Below are 16,341 nucleotides of genomic sequence, written 5' to 3' on the forward strand. Positions count from 1 at the left end.
GTTATTGTTGCTTAGCACTTATCCAATAATTGGCCAATTACAGCTTGGTGGCATTGTTAAGCCAAATGATGGAGAGTGTCACTTGGACAGTAGTGGGCTTTATACTCATTCAACTATACAAGATTATCCATCTATATCACAGCTGAATTTGAAAGTCAGAGACAACTCAATTCATGTGATATTTGCTGTGACTGCTGAGCAGTTTTCTGTTTATGACCAGTTGCGGACATATGTTGAAGGCTCATCATCAGGACAGCTGTCTGCAGATTCTTCAAATGTTGTAGATCTTGTAAAAGATCAGTACAATGTAAGTTTCTTAAATCACCAATAATTGAATCATTTGTAATAATGAATCACTTATGTAAACAATATAATTTTTACTGTTAAAATATGTAATTTTGCTGATTTATGGAAGTATTAATTGTTAAATTTAGGCATATGATTTGTGTTACAGAAAATTTCTTCATCTGTGGAAATGAAAGATAATGCCAGCAGTGCAGTGAGAATCACATATTATACAAGTGGCTTATCTGGAGGAGCAATGAAGCAAACGCATAAGGTTGATGGTTTGAAAGTGGGCTCAAAAGTTAAGTTTGAAGCAGAAATTGAAGTGACAGAGTGCCCAAAGAACCGAAAAGATTGGCAGCAGCTTATCCGGATTTATCCAGTTGGTGTCAATGAAAGTCTTCTTGTGGATTTAACAATATTAGGCGACTGCCCCTGTGAACGCAAGTCACATCCTGTAAGTGTTTATAGGATTTTAGACATGTATGTTTAAGGTTGAAAAATGGGCATCTCAGTTCTAAAACTAGTAAATTAATCTCCACGTAGGAAAAGAACTATTTTTTCTAGACTGCTCATATAATGAAGAAAATATGCATATATTTTGAATTTGTTTTGCTTTTTCATCTCCTGTTTAGACTTACAAAGAGAATGCCATTGAATGTTCGGGAGCTGGAACATATATGTGTGGCATATGTAAATGTGATGCTCAACACTTTGGTCGCAAGTGTGAATGCAGCAGTGAGAGTGGAGGAAAAGAATTTGAAGGTGTGAACACATGCCGACCAGACAACACATCAACTGTTGACTGTTCAGGACGGGGAACATGTATATGTGGAGTGTGTGAGTGTGATTCTCGGCCCAATCCGTATGAGGTAGGTAATATCTGAGACTTCTGTATAACTATTTGTTAGAGCTTCAATAATGCATATTGAATGTTTCCAGTGTTGTTCATTCTTTCCCATAGTCCATTTCTGTACTTCCTTCCTCTTTTCCTTCCTCATAACACTTATCAGTGAGTCAGTTTGCTCTGTTAAGCATACTCCTACTGTTTTTATATAAGTAAGTTATTTTCTCTTAATGTTGATGACCATTGAATATTTGATATACTAGTTGCCTGCAGAGCTGGCAGTATCAGTTTCCATTCACACTCAAGAAATGACAAATGTGTCTCTAAAAGCTTTAATGAGTGATGTTGATATATTTCAAAACTGACAGAAGATATTTAGGTATTAATGTGTTTCTGTACAATGATAACTATTCAGATTACAGACTTGCTCTATTACAGATGAATTATCACAGTGTTTCTTCACAAACTCCCATTCCTCCAAGATACTAAAGGACATAAAAAAGCTAAGAAAAGGAAATTAAAGAGTTAAAAAGTGTGTTGGTTTTAAACTTCTGTCTGGAGAAAGAATGTGTCTGTGTTCTCATTGAAAGGCTTGTAAATTTGCGATGTCTATTCACAGCAGGATGTTCATGAAAGTGCCTTTTTAATTGGCCTGGACTGTTCATAGATTTCAGACTGTAGTTGGCTAATAAGTGAATTGTAATACTAAAATTTGTGTTAATAAAATAGTATTCTTTCATACCTCATAGTACCACACTGTGTGTACTAGTCAGGGTTTTGTTGTGACATTTTTCCTAACTGAAAATAAATTCTAAAATTCAGATAATCCTCTGAATATAGCATTTATCATCTTTCTTAAAATTTTGCAGGTTGTATCAGGCACATATTGTGAATGTGACAATTTCACATGTGAATATTCTCATGGTGAAATATGCTCTGGCCCCACTCATGGTATCTGTGATTGTGGAAAATGTAAATGTAAGCCAGAGTGGACAGGTGTTGCTTGTGACTGTCCAGTGTCCAACCAGACTTGTATATCACCCATCAATGGGGAGGTATGTTCTGGACATGGTGAATGCAACTGTGGAACTTGTTTGTGTGATGACGATGGTGGTGAGAATCGTTACACAGGAAAATTCTGTGAAAGGCGACCGGTAAGTTTCTCAGTTCTTTTGCAACTGGTTGCATTTCTTAATATTGCTATATGTTGTTAATAACATTGATATTTTTAGATATATAATAACATTGACACATACATAAAATGAGGGAAAGTATATTATTCCTTCCAGAAATTTCGATTGTTGTTATAATATTGATACAGGTCTTCTTAATGTGTTATGGAACATAATAGTATCTGAAAGCTTCATTATAGGTACTTTCTTTGATTTGTTTATCCTGACTATAATTTTATATCATAGTTCCATAATTTTTGTTTCAGGGTGTGAAACCACCTTGTGCTGTGTTTAAAGACTGTGTGCAATGTCAAATGTATCATAAAGGAATTCTAACAGAAGAAGAATGTGCAAATTGCACATTTGTACCAATTTCTGTTGATTATGTTGAAGGTACAGTTTTTCATTTTAAATGTTTTGATATTTGTCTTATATGTTGGACCATTCAGTCAAATTCTGGCACATCTGTTAGCTTACTTCAGTTGTTCTTTATTTTATATGTACAAACCATATGAGCCATCTTCCCTCTACTTCATTCCTTTTCCGCTTTGTGATTCTGTCTTCAGTTATTAGTTTCTATCATCTTCTTTTCATTGTCACTGTGTCTGCCATTTCTAACTGTCATTTCATACAACAAGTTTTTGTATTTGTACACATTTGAAAAGGTGAGAAAACACTTCAAGCTTATTGGATTTCCTGTACTAAAATGCATTATTTCATGATAATCAGGTTTGCACTAAAGACTGTGTTTAGATGATCACATACATCTTTCTTTTTATGCTATTCCTTAGTATTGTTCACAGAACTATTTTACATTATGGAAACCCAAATTGAAAAGATTACAGGCTTCTACAGCCAATACGACAATAAAATAATCTGTGCTGAGAAACACTATGAGTGTGAAACCTGAAATGAGGCTGTTGTTTATCTTTGTGTCAAAAATAAAAAAGAACTGGTATTTCAATTGGAATTAGAAGTTAGTTGAACATATTCAGTGATATTTTAACTTACATGTTTTGTCTGTTCCGTATCATCATTATTTCTTGCTATTGTCCACACACACACACACACACACACACACACACACACACACACACAAAATGCAATTTCCACAGACATCAATCCATTAAAGACCCAGGTGGAGAGGTTCACCCTTATTTAAGGCAGTCAAAAGTAATTTTATTCTCCAAGAGTGGAGCAAATTAGAAATCTAGTTCTCCATAACACAATTTAAAATCTCATGTACAATGTTGTTATGGAGCAGAGTATTTGCATGCATTAAAATTGAAAGGATGTCTCGATCAGATAATCATTTTCTGTTAAGATATCCTCCAAGATATCCTCAGAATACTCTTTTCCAACAAATTTCACACCAGTAAAATGACGAGAACTGAATATGTGGAACACAGCATTGCACAGTGTATATGCTTCTTGCATGTTGCTGAAAATTGTGCAGGTGGGAGGTGAAGATAGTAAAAACTTGGTTTTTCAAAACTACCAATCAACAAAAAAGAGGTTTTTGTTGTGTCTAGGCAAGACAGCCTAGACACAATGAGAGGAAGCCGAAAGGCACACGCTTAAACTCACGCAGGCTGGCGTGAGGTCTGAAACAGGATACGTAATGAATGCTATAAAGAAAAGTACGTAGCTTCTGGAATACTTAACTGTAATCTACATTTGTAGAACATCGCTCTTGATGATACATGTTATAACCACAATATATATGGCAAAGTATTATGGCGCCTTGCTAGGTCGTAGCAATTGTAGCTGAAGGCTAGGCTAACTCGGCAAATGAGAGCGTAGTTGTCAGTGATCCATCTCAGGCTAAGTCGGCTGTACAACTGGGGCGAGTGCTAGTACGTCTCTCTAGACCTGCCGTGTGGTGGCGCTCGGTCTGCTATCACTGACAGTGGCGACACGCGGGTCCGACGTATACTACTGGACCGCGGCCGATTTAAAGGCTACCACCTAGCAAGTGTGGTGTCTGGCGGTGACACCACAGTTTTAGCACCGCTTTTCTTTTTTATGAAAAAGTTATTGTAGGCGATAGTGCCAAAATTGTACACCGCCAAGAATGGCAACCAGAGTGAGGAATGTCAGCACTGTTTTCAAAATGCATTTCAGATGTTTTGATACATCTACAAGGAGAATGATGCAGGCTGTTTCTGAAGATACATTGATTGTCATTACTGATACACAGTACTGGCAAAAAGCAGGTTATCTTGAAATTTTCAGCTGATTTGGCAGTAGCACAGAAAGCACTGCAATTTGTAGTAGTACAATGTTGGAACAAAACCAGCAAACTAGATTAGTCATACTGACAAAATCAGTTAAGAGATCCATGAGAGTACTTTGGAGTCTGAGGACAAAATCATTCAGACAACCCAAGATGTCCAGAAGCAGTCTGACAATGCAGTGTGTGGTAACACACTGGGTTACCACGTAGATGTTGAGCTCCTGCCATTGTTTACAACATTGACCATCATAGCACAACAGGCACATATGGACACCAGTCACTCCACATCTACTATTGTAAAGCGGGGCCACCAGAGGGAGACGCACAGCCAAGCGACCACTCACGATGGCTGGGCTTATTGCTGGGTACTAGTCATGAAAGGAGACTGTCTCAGCTAGTACTGAACTTTTTGAGAAGTTGTAACACTCTGACTAAAATAACTTTGTGATTGATGCTTCAGCAAGTTTAGTGGCAGGTGCCAGCCACTAGCTGATCGTTGCTCTTTCTCAAGCACCACATGCTTGCTGTGGTGCTTGTTTTGTAGGTACCTGCAGAGCTTCATCTAATACGTTTGGCTACTTAATGGCAGCACTGGTCCCTGTCACTGCAATCTGTAAATCACAAAGTTATTTTAATCAGACTATACCAGTATAACTAGTATTTTTAAGTCAAGTGCAGCGTTCAGTGACACCACTTGTGATATAGACTCTTGGAAAAGATCATATGCTAACAGTAGGGGGCGCAGGCAGCAGTTTGATTTGCAACCTCTTTATAAAGTAAAGGATTATATTGGGCACAAATGTTCTCCATACTACTGTGAAGATCACATCACTTTTTAAGTGGAATGACGAACTCCATGATGAAGCATTCCATGAGATGTGTTAATACATAACTTGAAAAATCACTGAGGATAGGGGATGTTCACACAAGAATGTGACTGATGCATCTCCGCCCCTCACTCAGTGAAATCATATGCAGCATGATTTGCATTGGTGTGATTTTGCTAAGAGGTCATGTGAAAGGTTTGTTACTAGAAGAATCTAGTCTAACCAAAGTAGTTCTGTCCTATTCCAGTGATTTCCAATTTTTTCCTTCGGCGTTTTTAGACAGATTCACGTGGAAGACGAAACTGGTAAATAAATACAATTACAGTTGAAACAGCTATGAGCAAACACTGTGGCATGGAAAAAGCCATGGATATTTGAAAAATAGGTATTCCTCAAGATCCATCTTCCTTGATGTTTACTTTCATCTCATTGAGTCTCACATCCAAATCTCGATTCATATAAAGCCAATCAATAAGCAACATTACCTTCACTTTCACACCTGCCACACTTTCCACATCAGACACTCCCCTCCCTACAACTTAGATATCTAATCTCATACACACACTCATACATCAGTTACCTAAACGTTTATCTAAACAATTCACAGACTTTCCTCTCCTGCAGTGCACAAATATTGTTCAGAAATAAATCTCCAGGGCATTATTCTCTTCTGACAAATACAGTTCCCATTTTAACAAAAATTTGGAAGTGCACTCCTCTTGCCACCTAATTTCGCATGGGTCTCAAATACTTCAGTACGTTACTCTGCCAAGGCTGTGACTTGTAATGAGATAATATCCTATGATATTGTGCATGCACCATCCACTATCACCTTATGTCACCCTCCTGATCTCTGTTATGTCCTTGTTGAAAACAATATGCTTCCCCAGACCCAAGACTCCTGCCATTGTAATCATTTCCCCCTTATAGACCCAAGACTCCTGCCGTTGTAATCATTTCCTCCTTATAACTTGTCCTGTGCATCCATCCACTACCTCTTAAATCAGTCCATCAACAAAACCTAAACAGGCTGAGTGCATCAATGGTCAAAATAGAACTGTCCTCCTTGGAGACAAACAATACCTGGTTGGTGAGCATGCTGTATAGTATGGCTCATGCCTGCCACACCCAAACCGCTGTTTGGATGTCCCTTTCCCCCTGTGATACTATTTTCTGTTGGCTAGCGAAATGCAGATGGGGTCTCCAATATATACTCACATTCCATCATCCTTCTGGACTTAACACACACCCATTTTTTTATTTACTATTATTTTTCTTTTAGGTCCCCCCACTCCCCCCCCCCCCTCTCTCTCTCTCTCTCTCTCTCTCTCTCTCTCTCTCTCTCTCTCTCTGTCTCTCTTCCTAGTTCCTAATTACTGTATTCATTTCACTTCCTCTTGCTCCATCTTTACCTCTGACTGTCATCTCTAGACTGAAGCTGGCACAGTGCTTACAATTGTATCTTTGACCTCCTCTCTGACACTCCCCCCTTCATCTTCACCTCCTCATGTCCCCACAACCAGTGGAACTCCCCCACTCCCCCAACCAGGTGTCGCAGTGATGTGGCCCATCTTTCTAAACTTCTCCTACATACTTTTTTTTTCTAACAGTTCCAAAAGTTTTTTGTACTTTTATATGTGTGTATTGGCAATACTTACAATTTTGACATTTATTGGTAAGAACTGGCTAGCCATTCTGTCTCCTTGTATTTTGTGTATGGTTATTAACATTATAGACATTTGGAATAAAAAATGTTTTGTGAAGAATTACTCATGATAGTGTTATTATCCTTCTTCTGTGGCTCACCAATATTTTTTATCTCTTTCAGCGGATGAGGACAAGGGAGAAGTTTTCTGCTCTTATTACGATGAAGACGACTGCCAGTTTCGTTTTGTATATGCCTTTAATGACACAGGCCATGTTCTGGTTAGAGCTCAGGAAGAGCTCGACTGCCCTGCAGAAGTTTATGTCTTAGGTAGGTTATGTGTTAAACATTTCTTGCAGTGATTTCCAAATGATAAATTTTTTGTGCTATATTAACACTTTGGAGATCAGCCACTTAGGAGAATATTGGGGTTAGGAAAATTGCTACTTTAAAGCATTACTGGCACATATTTAATTGACGTAGCTTCAAGAGTAATATATACCAAAAAAGAGCCATGCTTCAAGATTTATTTTTTATATTTACTTTAGTTCTTTGATAAGAGTGTAGATCTAAAAACAATGATGATAGGAAATATAATTACCCTCCCAAGAAAAAATTGCAAGGTGAAGTTTTGAGAAATATCTTCATCTTGAGTTTCCAAACTGTCTTGCTCACTCAACAGATGTGATGTATTTGTGGCAGAATTACAGGTAACTGCAAAACCTAACAAGTGCACACACAAAATTACACAAATGCAATCACATTGGCTCAACCATTCACAACAGCAGCTGTTAGGCCTACTAATGTTTCTTTCACAATGAAACTAGAAACTGACAACAGAAGGCAGCACCAGTCAAGGGACAGGTTGCAAGATGTCCATACATTGTTCTCATACAAAGTGAGCCCAGTTTTTGGGCAGTAATTGGCTCACATGTCAATAAAATGATGGCCAGACCTGTATTTAGGCGCAGTCTTTTTAACACAAAATTGCATCCGAAGCTGTGCTCGGCCTTGGTCACCAAAGTGTTAATGCTTTGTTTATATTACATGCAGTGAGCATTATAGTACTAATCCCAAAAGCTTAACAGAAAAACATTTATTTACCAGAAGGTTAAGAAAACCCATTAGTTAAGATCAGAAAAACAAATCAATGTTGCAACTTTCAGTATGCGTTTTATTTTCAGGAATTGTACTTGGTGTTATAGCTGCAATTGTTCTCATTGGTTTGGCATTCATTTTGCTCTGGAAAGTTCTCACAACAATTCATGATCGACGAGAATTCGCCCGATTTGAAAAGGAACGAATGATGGCCAAATGGGACACTGTAAGAAGCAAACTTCATTTAAACTACAAGTTTCTCATATAAAGTTGATTAAATATAAACCTAATTAATGTGTCATGTATTTCCAGGGTGAAAATCCAATCTACAAGCAAGCAACATCTACTTTCAAAAACCCGACATATGCTGGAAAGTGATCTGCTTGTACTGCTGTCTGTAGCAGAGAGACCTTATTTGAAAATTACTGCCTTTACAGTGAGGATCCAGGGGAGCAAAATTTGTGAACTTGATGACTTCAGTAATTTAGTCATACTAATAATTCTATTTGTATGCATAAGATTTATTAGTTGATCTGGAAAAAACTCTTTTGGTTTTTACTTTTACATTTTTCTCTGACAAACATTTGTCCATTGGTGCAGATGAATAGAATGCAAAAGTGTTGACTTGGAACAATGCTTTTGAAGGTGAACATATTAAATGGCAGTCAATGCTCAGGTGCATTATTGTGCCTCTTCTTATCTACAGTATTTGTATTTTATATTAGATAGTTTACAAATTTTGATTAATGTTCAGCACAGTTATTTAAGTAGTGTTTGCGTATGGAAGCATTTGGGAACTTAATTTTTTCAGAATGCAATGCACAAAATTTTTAATGATCTCAGGCATGTTCTGGTCCATGTTCTTCCATACACACGTAAATCAAGCAAACTAATGCTGTTTAAAATATTTTGATATATCATCAGACTTTTGAAGTAATAACAGTGCTATGCTGTTTTCCAGAATGATATTTACCACATATACTATTGCACTGATTTGACCAGTGCATTCCTTTCAATTTAATATCACTGTCTTTGAGCAGCTTAAACTCCACTGTTATTCATTGATGTTATTTATTATGTTCAGTCCAGTTAATGATAATCAGTTAAAATGTTCCAGCAAGTAATTTTAAACAAGCAGGTTTTGAAGATTTTTTTTCTATGTGGTATTGATGTTTCTAAGGAGAAACATATCACATACTTTTGTACCAGTTTTCTGGTGTAGTACATTGAGTTAGATATATGTGGTGCTGTTATTTCTTGTGCTAAGTTGGAGAATAAGTGATCAAAGAAAACGAATGAGTTCAGTGAAATTTACTGGTTTCTTGGTGAATCTCTTACATGATGCCTTCATAACATGATGTGCCTTAGTTCTTTAAAAAAAAAGAATGATAGTGTTATGGGATAATCTTCATAAATATGTTTACTGTGCAGTTATATGTGCAACTGAAGTCAATGTTTCTTCGTAGGACACATCCAGTTAAGATGAACATTTAATATTTGTTGATCGTTTTGAATCTCTCTACAAAGCTGTGGCTGAAACATTAACTGGGAAAAATTATTTTAGATTTTATACTGTTTTGTAATACACAAAAATATCTTGTAAATATCTAATATTTATATAAAAGAGGATAATTTTGCCAATTATTTTCAGGAAAGGTTTACGTATACTGTCTCCACCTTCATAGGTGCACGTGTTGAATAGACATATGTAAAGCTGAGTAAAACAATTATTTGTGTGTGTGTGTGTGTGTGTGTGTGTGTGTGTGTGTGTGTAAGAGAAAGAGAGATTATTTTTAAAATTTGTGATAGTTCTTCTCTTAAAAATCGTCATATTATGATGACATTTACTGTTCTATGTTGGTTTATATGGCATGTGGTTTATAATCACTGGCAGAGAAGCTCTTTGCCCAGTGCGACTCTAATGTCTACCTGCTTTGTTTTAACACAAAATAGATAGTGAGTAATCACTATTTGGTGAAAAAGAATAACTGCTTAATTGAATGGAGCATTTGAGGGTTACATGATTACTTAAGAGTTTTTTAACTAGCCAATGCTCCTTAATGACTGAAGTAATGTAGTTATTCTTGTAAAATGGCAGCTTCATTGAGTGCTGTACTTACTATACAGTTATGACTTACACTATTCACATTACTCATAATACACCTGACCAAAGTCATAACTGTTTGTAATACACTTATTAAGACATCCCTATACTTTTCATTTCAGTCCTCTTTGATATTTGTTCTCCTCTTCTATTTTTCTGTCTGTTCCAGACAAATTCTTTAGTCTCTAGTCTTCCCTTGTCTGCTTTAAGTACTCTCCTATTAACTCTCTCCTTCCAGTGTCTTAAATCTCATTCAGAGCAAGTGCTGCCTATAGAAGAAGAAGAAGTTTGAATTCTTGTAAATCATTAAATCCCCACTGATTTATCATACTCTCTAATATTATTGCCATCACTTGCATTACAACACAATATTTGAGAGTGACTACCTACGTATCAGATGCCTGAGGTGGATGAAACAAGCTGTGATTGACAGCTGCTTACAGAAAATGTAATGTCAAAACCTCATGTTTTCCTCAGTTATAAAAATTATTTGCTGGCTTCTCATTCAAGGAAGTAAAGGAAATATGTGACAGCATAAGGGAAAAAGGAAAGCACTCAAACTCAATCATCAGGAGACATGGGTATAATTCCTTGTCTTTTCTGTTTTTCAACCTAGGGCATCAAGCAGTTTTGCCTTTCTCTCTTACACCTGTAGGTGTTTCTTTTATTGTCTTCTGTATCCATACATGCCATTTGCTTCTAATGAAACAATACTGTTTGAAGTTCAGAGACTGAATCAGTCTCCAACCTCCATTTCTCTGTCTGTAAGCTGTGCTTACAGTACTTGTTGCTCCTATTCTGATGGCTAGTTGTCCTGTTATGTCTCTCATATCAGCTCCATCTATAACTCATTTTCAGCTGGCATTAAACCCTGTCTTTTTTTTCTCTGTTTATTAGAAAGTAACAATTATCACTTTATTTGGAATTTAGATTTACACCAGATGTTAGGCATGTATGTATTCATAAAAGCTTTAAATACCTTATTTTTCAAACTTTATGTACACTTAAAACTAGAAAGTTAAATTTGCATTGTGCAATTGCAGTGGAGATAGGGAAAAGAATAGTAACGTGCTTCTTTGCATGTGGTGAAGTAGCATCTCGGGAAACATAGGGTTTACACATTATTACTTGTCATTTGAGATGTGTACATTCATGAATGCTGATGTTACTAACACTCAGTTTTAAACTTGTAAATAATCATTGATATAATGTTGATCTGTTTGAGCAAAGATCTGCATTTCATTATCTATTAAAATTTTGTTAATGGAGCTAGCTTTCCATTTAATTGTTACATACACTTCAGAAACTTTTTATTTGTTATTAAGCTGTTTTAAGTTATTTGTGCCATGTGAGTCGCAGGATGTGAGGGAAATTTGTGCAGCATAAGATTTTGTGATGCTATGACTTTGTTGTGTGTGATACTGTATGTGACTTTTGAACTTATTTTAACATTGTTTTATATTTTTGTCTAATGTGTGATAACTTGTGTCTCTAAATGTTAAGCATCTCTTTCACATATGAATGGCTGTAACATTTATTGTGCACTGCCATTGATTAGCTTTAAGTAGATCTGTGTGTGTCATGTGCAACATAACTATGAACTGAAAGTATCTATAGACTGTCGTCTTTAACCGTATTATAAAGTGTGTAAATTGCAGTAGTTTGAAAAAAAATTAAACACTGTGATTTTTCTGTGTAATAATGAAATTTCTTCCATAACAGTTACCTTGATATTCATTTCAAAAATATTTCCCTGTTCTGCTAGGTAATTTCAGACATTTTCAAAGTGTATTTATCATCACTGCTGTACTTACAATGAGAGCCCCTTGACAAGAGGTAACCGTACCACAGCTCTGTCTGCTTTGGTAACATGAGAAATTGTGTTAATATAAACTGTTTGTAAAAGACCTTTGAGAGATGAAAAGGAAGTTCTGGCAATACAATGTACACATTTTCAATCTGTTATTCCACTGCAAAAGTATATATTTTCAAAAACAGTTAGTAGTGAAATAAAATAAAGCATTTTTCTGTATTGTGAAAATTCACTGGTGACTCACAGCAGCAGGAAGGATGCTGGAATTAGAGAGTGCAGTTTACAAGGGTGACGATGGCAGATTAAAATGATCACAAAAACCTTTGGGGTAATCCTTGCTAGCTGAGTGACATGTAAGTAAAATGGTCCCTTGCAAAATCTTTAGACAGTGTGAAAGTCGGCTTGTTCTTTATTAAGTATCCTTTAAATAGGTTCTCTGTTGGTATCATATACTTTCCTTTCTCATGTAATTACTTCTTAATTTTAATACCAGATACAGAAGAGTGTCATATAAAGCTTCACTGTAGAACAGAAAAAGAAAACATAATGGGTTTTGTCCCTTTTGGAATGAATTGTTAAAGGTCAAACAAAATTTTGAAATTAAACCTCATTCGGTAAAATTTTCATTCTTATTTTTACAATGCAGTCTACTTGCGAGAGCAGAGCTGAGATGAAGGAATTGACAAGTAGCATGATACAACCAGATTTTGAATTATACAGTAAAACTTTCATTATAACACAACTAAGTTGTGCAGCTCTATATGGGGAAACATTTTATTGAGAGAAATACAACTTTCTAATAACAATATATTCATGGCACATTAAATTTGCTTTGAGAGGTAAGAAAATTTGTAAAAGACCTCCTCCTACAGGTGGCTGTATGGTTTCTGATGGTTGGGTAGAACATCTGTAGTAAGGATTTGTTACGACCAGAAATCAGTCTCACCGTTCTGGATTTAGTTTATCCAAGTTGTATTACCACGAACCACTGGTATTATTTGCATGCAAATAATAAACATTGATATGGTCCTGTACACCTCTTGGATGTGTTCATTCATTCATCAACCAGGCAGTAGTGAATTCCAACTGCATGTGAACTACTATTTCCACCACGGCCCTGACTGTTTTAACAGTGATTCTAAGGATTTACAATAAGAGTTTTATATAGCAATGTGTAGTTTGGCAAATTACTGCTACAAACAACAATTTTAAGATTTAATTCAAATATATAAGGCAAAGGCAGAGCTGCTTCAAGTAAGAAAAGGAAGTGTTTACCATCTGAAAATAATTACAGAGAAAATGGAAGAAAGACAACTATATTTAAAGTAAAGATCCTCCATGACAGCATGGGTAGCACTAAGCATCTATGGCCAGATGATTTGTCTGATATGGTAATAAATTGTGTACACAAACCTTCCTCATGACTCAGTCTCTGTGTTAAGGAAAAAATCTCAGAATCATTACAGTCGTTGCTGAGATTAACCTTCTCGTACAGACAGAAAAATGCTGTGGAATTTCTTTATCATTATTATTATTATATTATTTATTCAGTTTTCATCAAATTATTCCATAATATATTTACAAATTTAGAAAAAAGTTAAGTACAAACAACAAGAAATTTTGAAAAATGAAAAGATTATCATATTTTATGTAATGAAATAAAAAATTGTTTATGGCACGGAACTCTGTACTGTTTTGTCTGTCTGCTTTACTACAAATGTATTATCATATTTCTTTCATTAATCTGTATCCAGAGATTAAAGAGTATAACCACATCAGACTTAGTAGAGAAAGTGCCCTCCATTAATTGGCATATACTTTTTCATATTCAGCCTGTAATAATTTGTATTGAGGATTTTTTTCCCAACTTTTGCAGGTTCATATTAATGTTGTAACACAGAAGATGATATACTTGTAGAATAAATAAATCTTACACCTGAAATCTTTTTTGTAGATCTTTCAGATATAACTGTCACTTATTTCCATGTCAGATGCCACAGATTACACTCTCTAAACAGAATAGTTTTGCTTATGCAGATTAATTTTCCTTTTGTGTAATAGAATTTCCATTAACACATTTAAATGAAGCTAAAATAAATGAAATTCCTCAACAATAAAAACTTTTCATTTGAACATGAGAGCAAGATTTTTCTTTTCTTTTCCGCAAGGTCCAATTGATTGCGAAATTAAAACCACAGCGAAAACCGATGACGCTTTGTGCAGTGTCTCTAATATGCCCATCAATCGCGTCATATTGCACTTGTCAGTAACAAGCGCACAATGAATGTCTAAAATATGCCTAGAATAACAGTCTCCCACCAAGTGTGAATTTCATGCTGTCTTTTGATTTTTCCATGCTGAGATGTGCAATGCAGCCAAAATTCATTAATGAATGAGTAATGTGTGCAGTGACACTTTCGTGAGGGACAGAAAAGTGCGGCATCGGTGCAGGAACTTCAACACAGGACGTACAGATGTTCATAATAGAGGTAGTCAGGGAACGAAGCAAGTGCCTATTGATGATATTATTCAGTGAGTGTATTAGAGGAATTGGGAAGATTGTCAGTTCACAATTTCAGTGTTGAGTGATTCGTTTCCCAAAATTTTGAGGACAGCTCTCTGTGCCATCATTAGTAAGAGACTTCAGTACCGGAACACAGTGACAGATGTGTTCCAGAGATGCTGCCTGACCATCACCAAACACAGCGAATGAGCACCACATTAATGTTTCTCCAGTACTGCCATAATAAGGTAGAAGATTTTTGGTACAAAATTGTCACAGGAGACAAAACATGAGTCCATTTTGAAAAGAAAGACGCAAGAGAGCAATGCAAACAGTGAATGCATTCTCATTACCGAGTAAACCAAAGAAATGAAAGTGAACTTTCTCCATCAGACAGTGTTTATCTACCATGTTCTGGGACTGAAAAGGAGTTTTGTTGCTGGAATTCATGCAATGTGCATAACCCATCAGTGCAGCCTCATACAGTGGGCTCCGAGACATCTGTGAAGGGCAATTCAGAACAAGTGAAGAGAATTATTGTCATCAGGCTGCGTCCTTTGTGACAATGCTCGGCTGCACACTGCAGATACAACAAAGACACTCCTGGAGCATTTTTGAAGGGAAGTGTTTGGTCACTGCTGTACAGCTCAAATTTGGCTGCCTCTGATTTTCATCTCTTTGCTCACATGTGTTGCTGGTTAGTAGGACAGCATTTTTGCACTGACAACACGCTACAGACCAGTGTAGAGAATTGGCTAAAAGCACAGGTGGCTTTCTTACATGACGAAAGTATGGAAAGCTGGTACCACATTAAGTCAGCAGTGACTTTGTAGAGAAGTAGCTGGAAGCTGTAGCTAAATGTTGCAGGTAAAACGTATTCATTTTCTCTGTGGTTTCTGTGTCACAGCCTATCAGATTTATTTATTTTTTGCGAGGGAGCCTTGTATTTCTTCTTCAGTCTCTGTATATTCAGCACCTTACCACGCAAAATAACTGTACTGTGATATGCAGCAGTAATACATTTTATAACACTCATGTGATATTGCAGACAATAATTTATTTAGACAGTCAGACAAGAAGTGAACATTTTGGTTAACCTGAAATATATAGTATAATTACAATGCTTTTAAATACCATTTTCAATTATTACAATAAAGTGCACTAAGACTTGATGACACAGCACCCATCTTCTTGTGATCGCTACCTGTTGGCCAGTACATCAAGGTGATCGGCATTGCAAAATTGCATAGCAATTGAGATAGACAATACCAATTTGTCAGAATCTGATTACCTCCACAAGAAATGGAGAAATAAATACATGTATGTGAATGTATTGAAAAAACTGGTATAAATACATTGAAATACAAAAAGATAAATATTTACCTGATGAAGCTCAAGCAGAGAAAACCACAGTGTTACTGGTGGCATTTGTCATTTCCTTTCCTGTACCACTCACAAGTAAAGAAAGGGAAAAATGACTGCCTATATGCCTCCATATAAGCCATTAATTTCACTTATCTCATATTATTGGTCCTTTTGCGAAATGTATGTTGGCAGCAGTAGCACCATTTTGCAGTCAGCCACAAAGGCTGGTTCACTAAATTTTCTCAATACAGTTTCACGAAAAGTACATCTGCCCTACAGGGAGTCTCATTCGAGATCACAAAGCACCTCCATAATACTCTTGTATTGATCAAATCTACTGGTAACAAATCAAGTGGTTCATCTCTGAATTGCTTTGATGTCTCCATTTAATTTGATGTGGTGGGAATTCCAAACACTCAACCAGTATTCAAGAATGGGTCTCCTTA

The 16,341-nt window shown here is 36.2% G+C and overlaps 1 protein-coding gene across 3 annotated transcripts in view; it reads left to right on the forward strand.

Moving 5' to 3' along the window:
- Nucleotides 1-12,246, forward strand: part of LOC126253259 (integrin beta-PS) — a 129,070-nt gene extending 116,824 nt beyond the window's left edge. For all 3 annotated transcript variants that reach the window (XM_049954465.1, XM_049954464.1, XM_049954466.1), the window contains exons 7-14: nt 44-307; nt 455-742; nt 921-1,157; nt 2,002-2,286; nt 2,571-2,697; nt 7,196-7,342; nt 8,197-8,336; nt 8,423-12,246. In XM_049954465.1, the coding sequence (XP_049810422.1) occupies nt 44-307; nt 455-742; nt 921-1,157; nt 2,002-2,286; nt 2,571-2,697; nt 7,196-7,342; nt 8,197-8,336; nt 8,423-8,488 (1,554 nt within the window). In that variant the 3' untranslated portion in view covers nt 8,489-12,246. The remainder of the gene's footprint in view (nt 1-43; nt 308-454; nt 743-920; nt 1,158-2,001; nt 2,287-2,570; nt 2,698-7,195; nt 7,343-8,196; nt 8,337-8,422) is intronic.
- Nucleotides 12,247-16,341: the final 4,095 nt, after the last annotated feature.

The sequence above is a fragment of the Schistocerca nitens genome, chromosome 4 (assembly GCF_023898315.1).
Source record: "Schistocerca nitens isolate TAMUIC-IGC-003100 chromosome 4, iqSchNite1.1, whole genome shotgun sequence".
In the NCBI taxonomy this organism is placed as follows: domain Eukaryota; kingdom Metazoa; phylum Arthropoda; class Insecta; order Orthoptera; family Acrididae; genus Schistocerca; species Schistocerca nitens.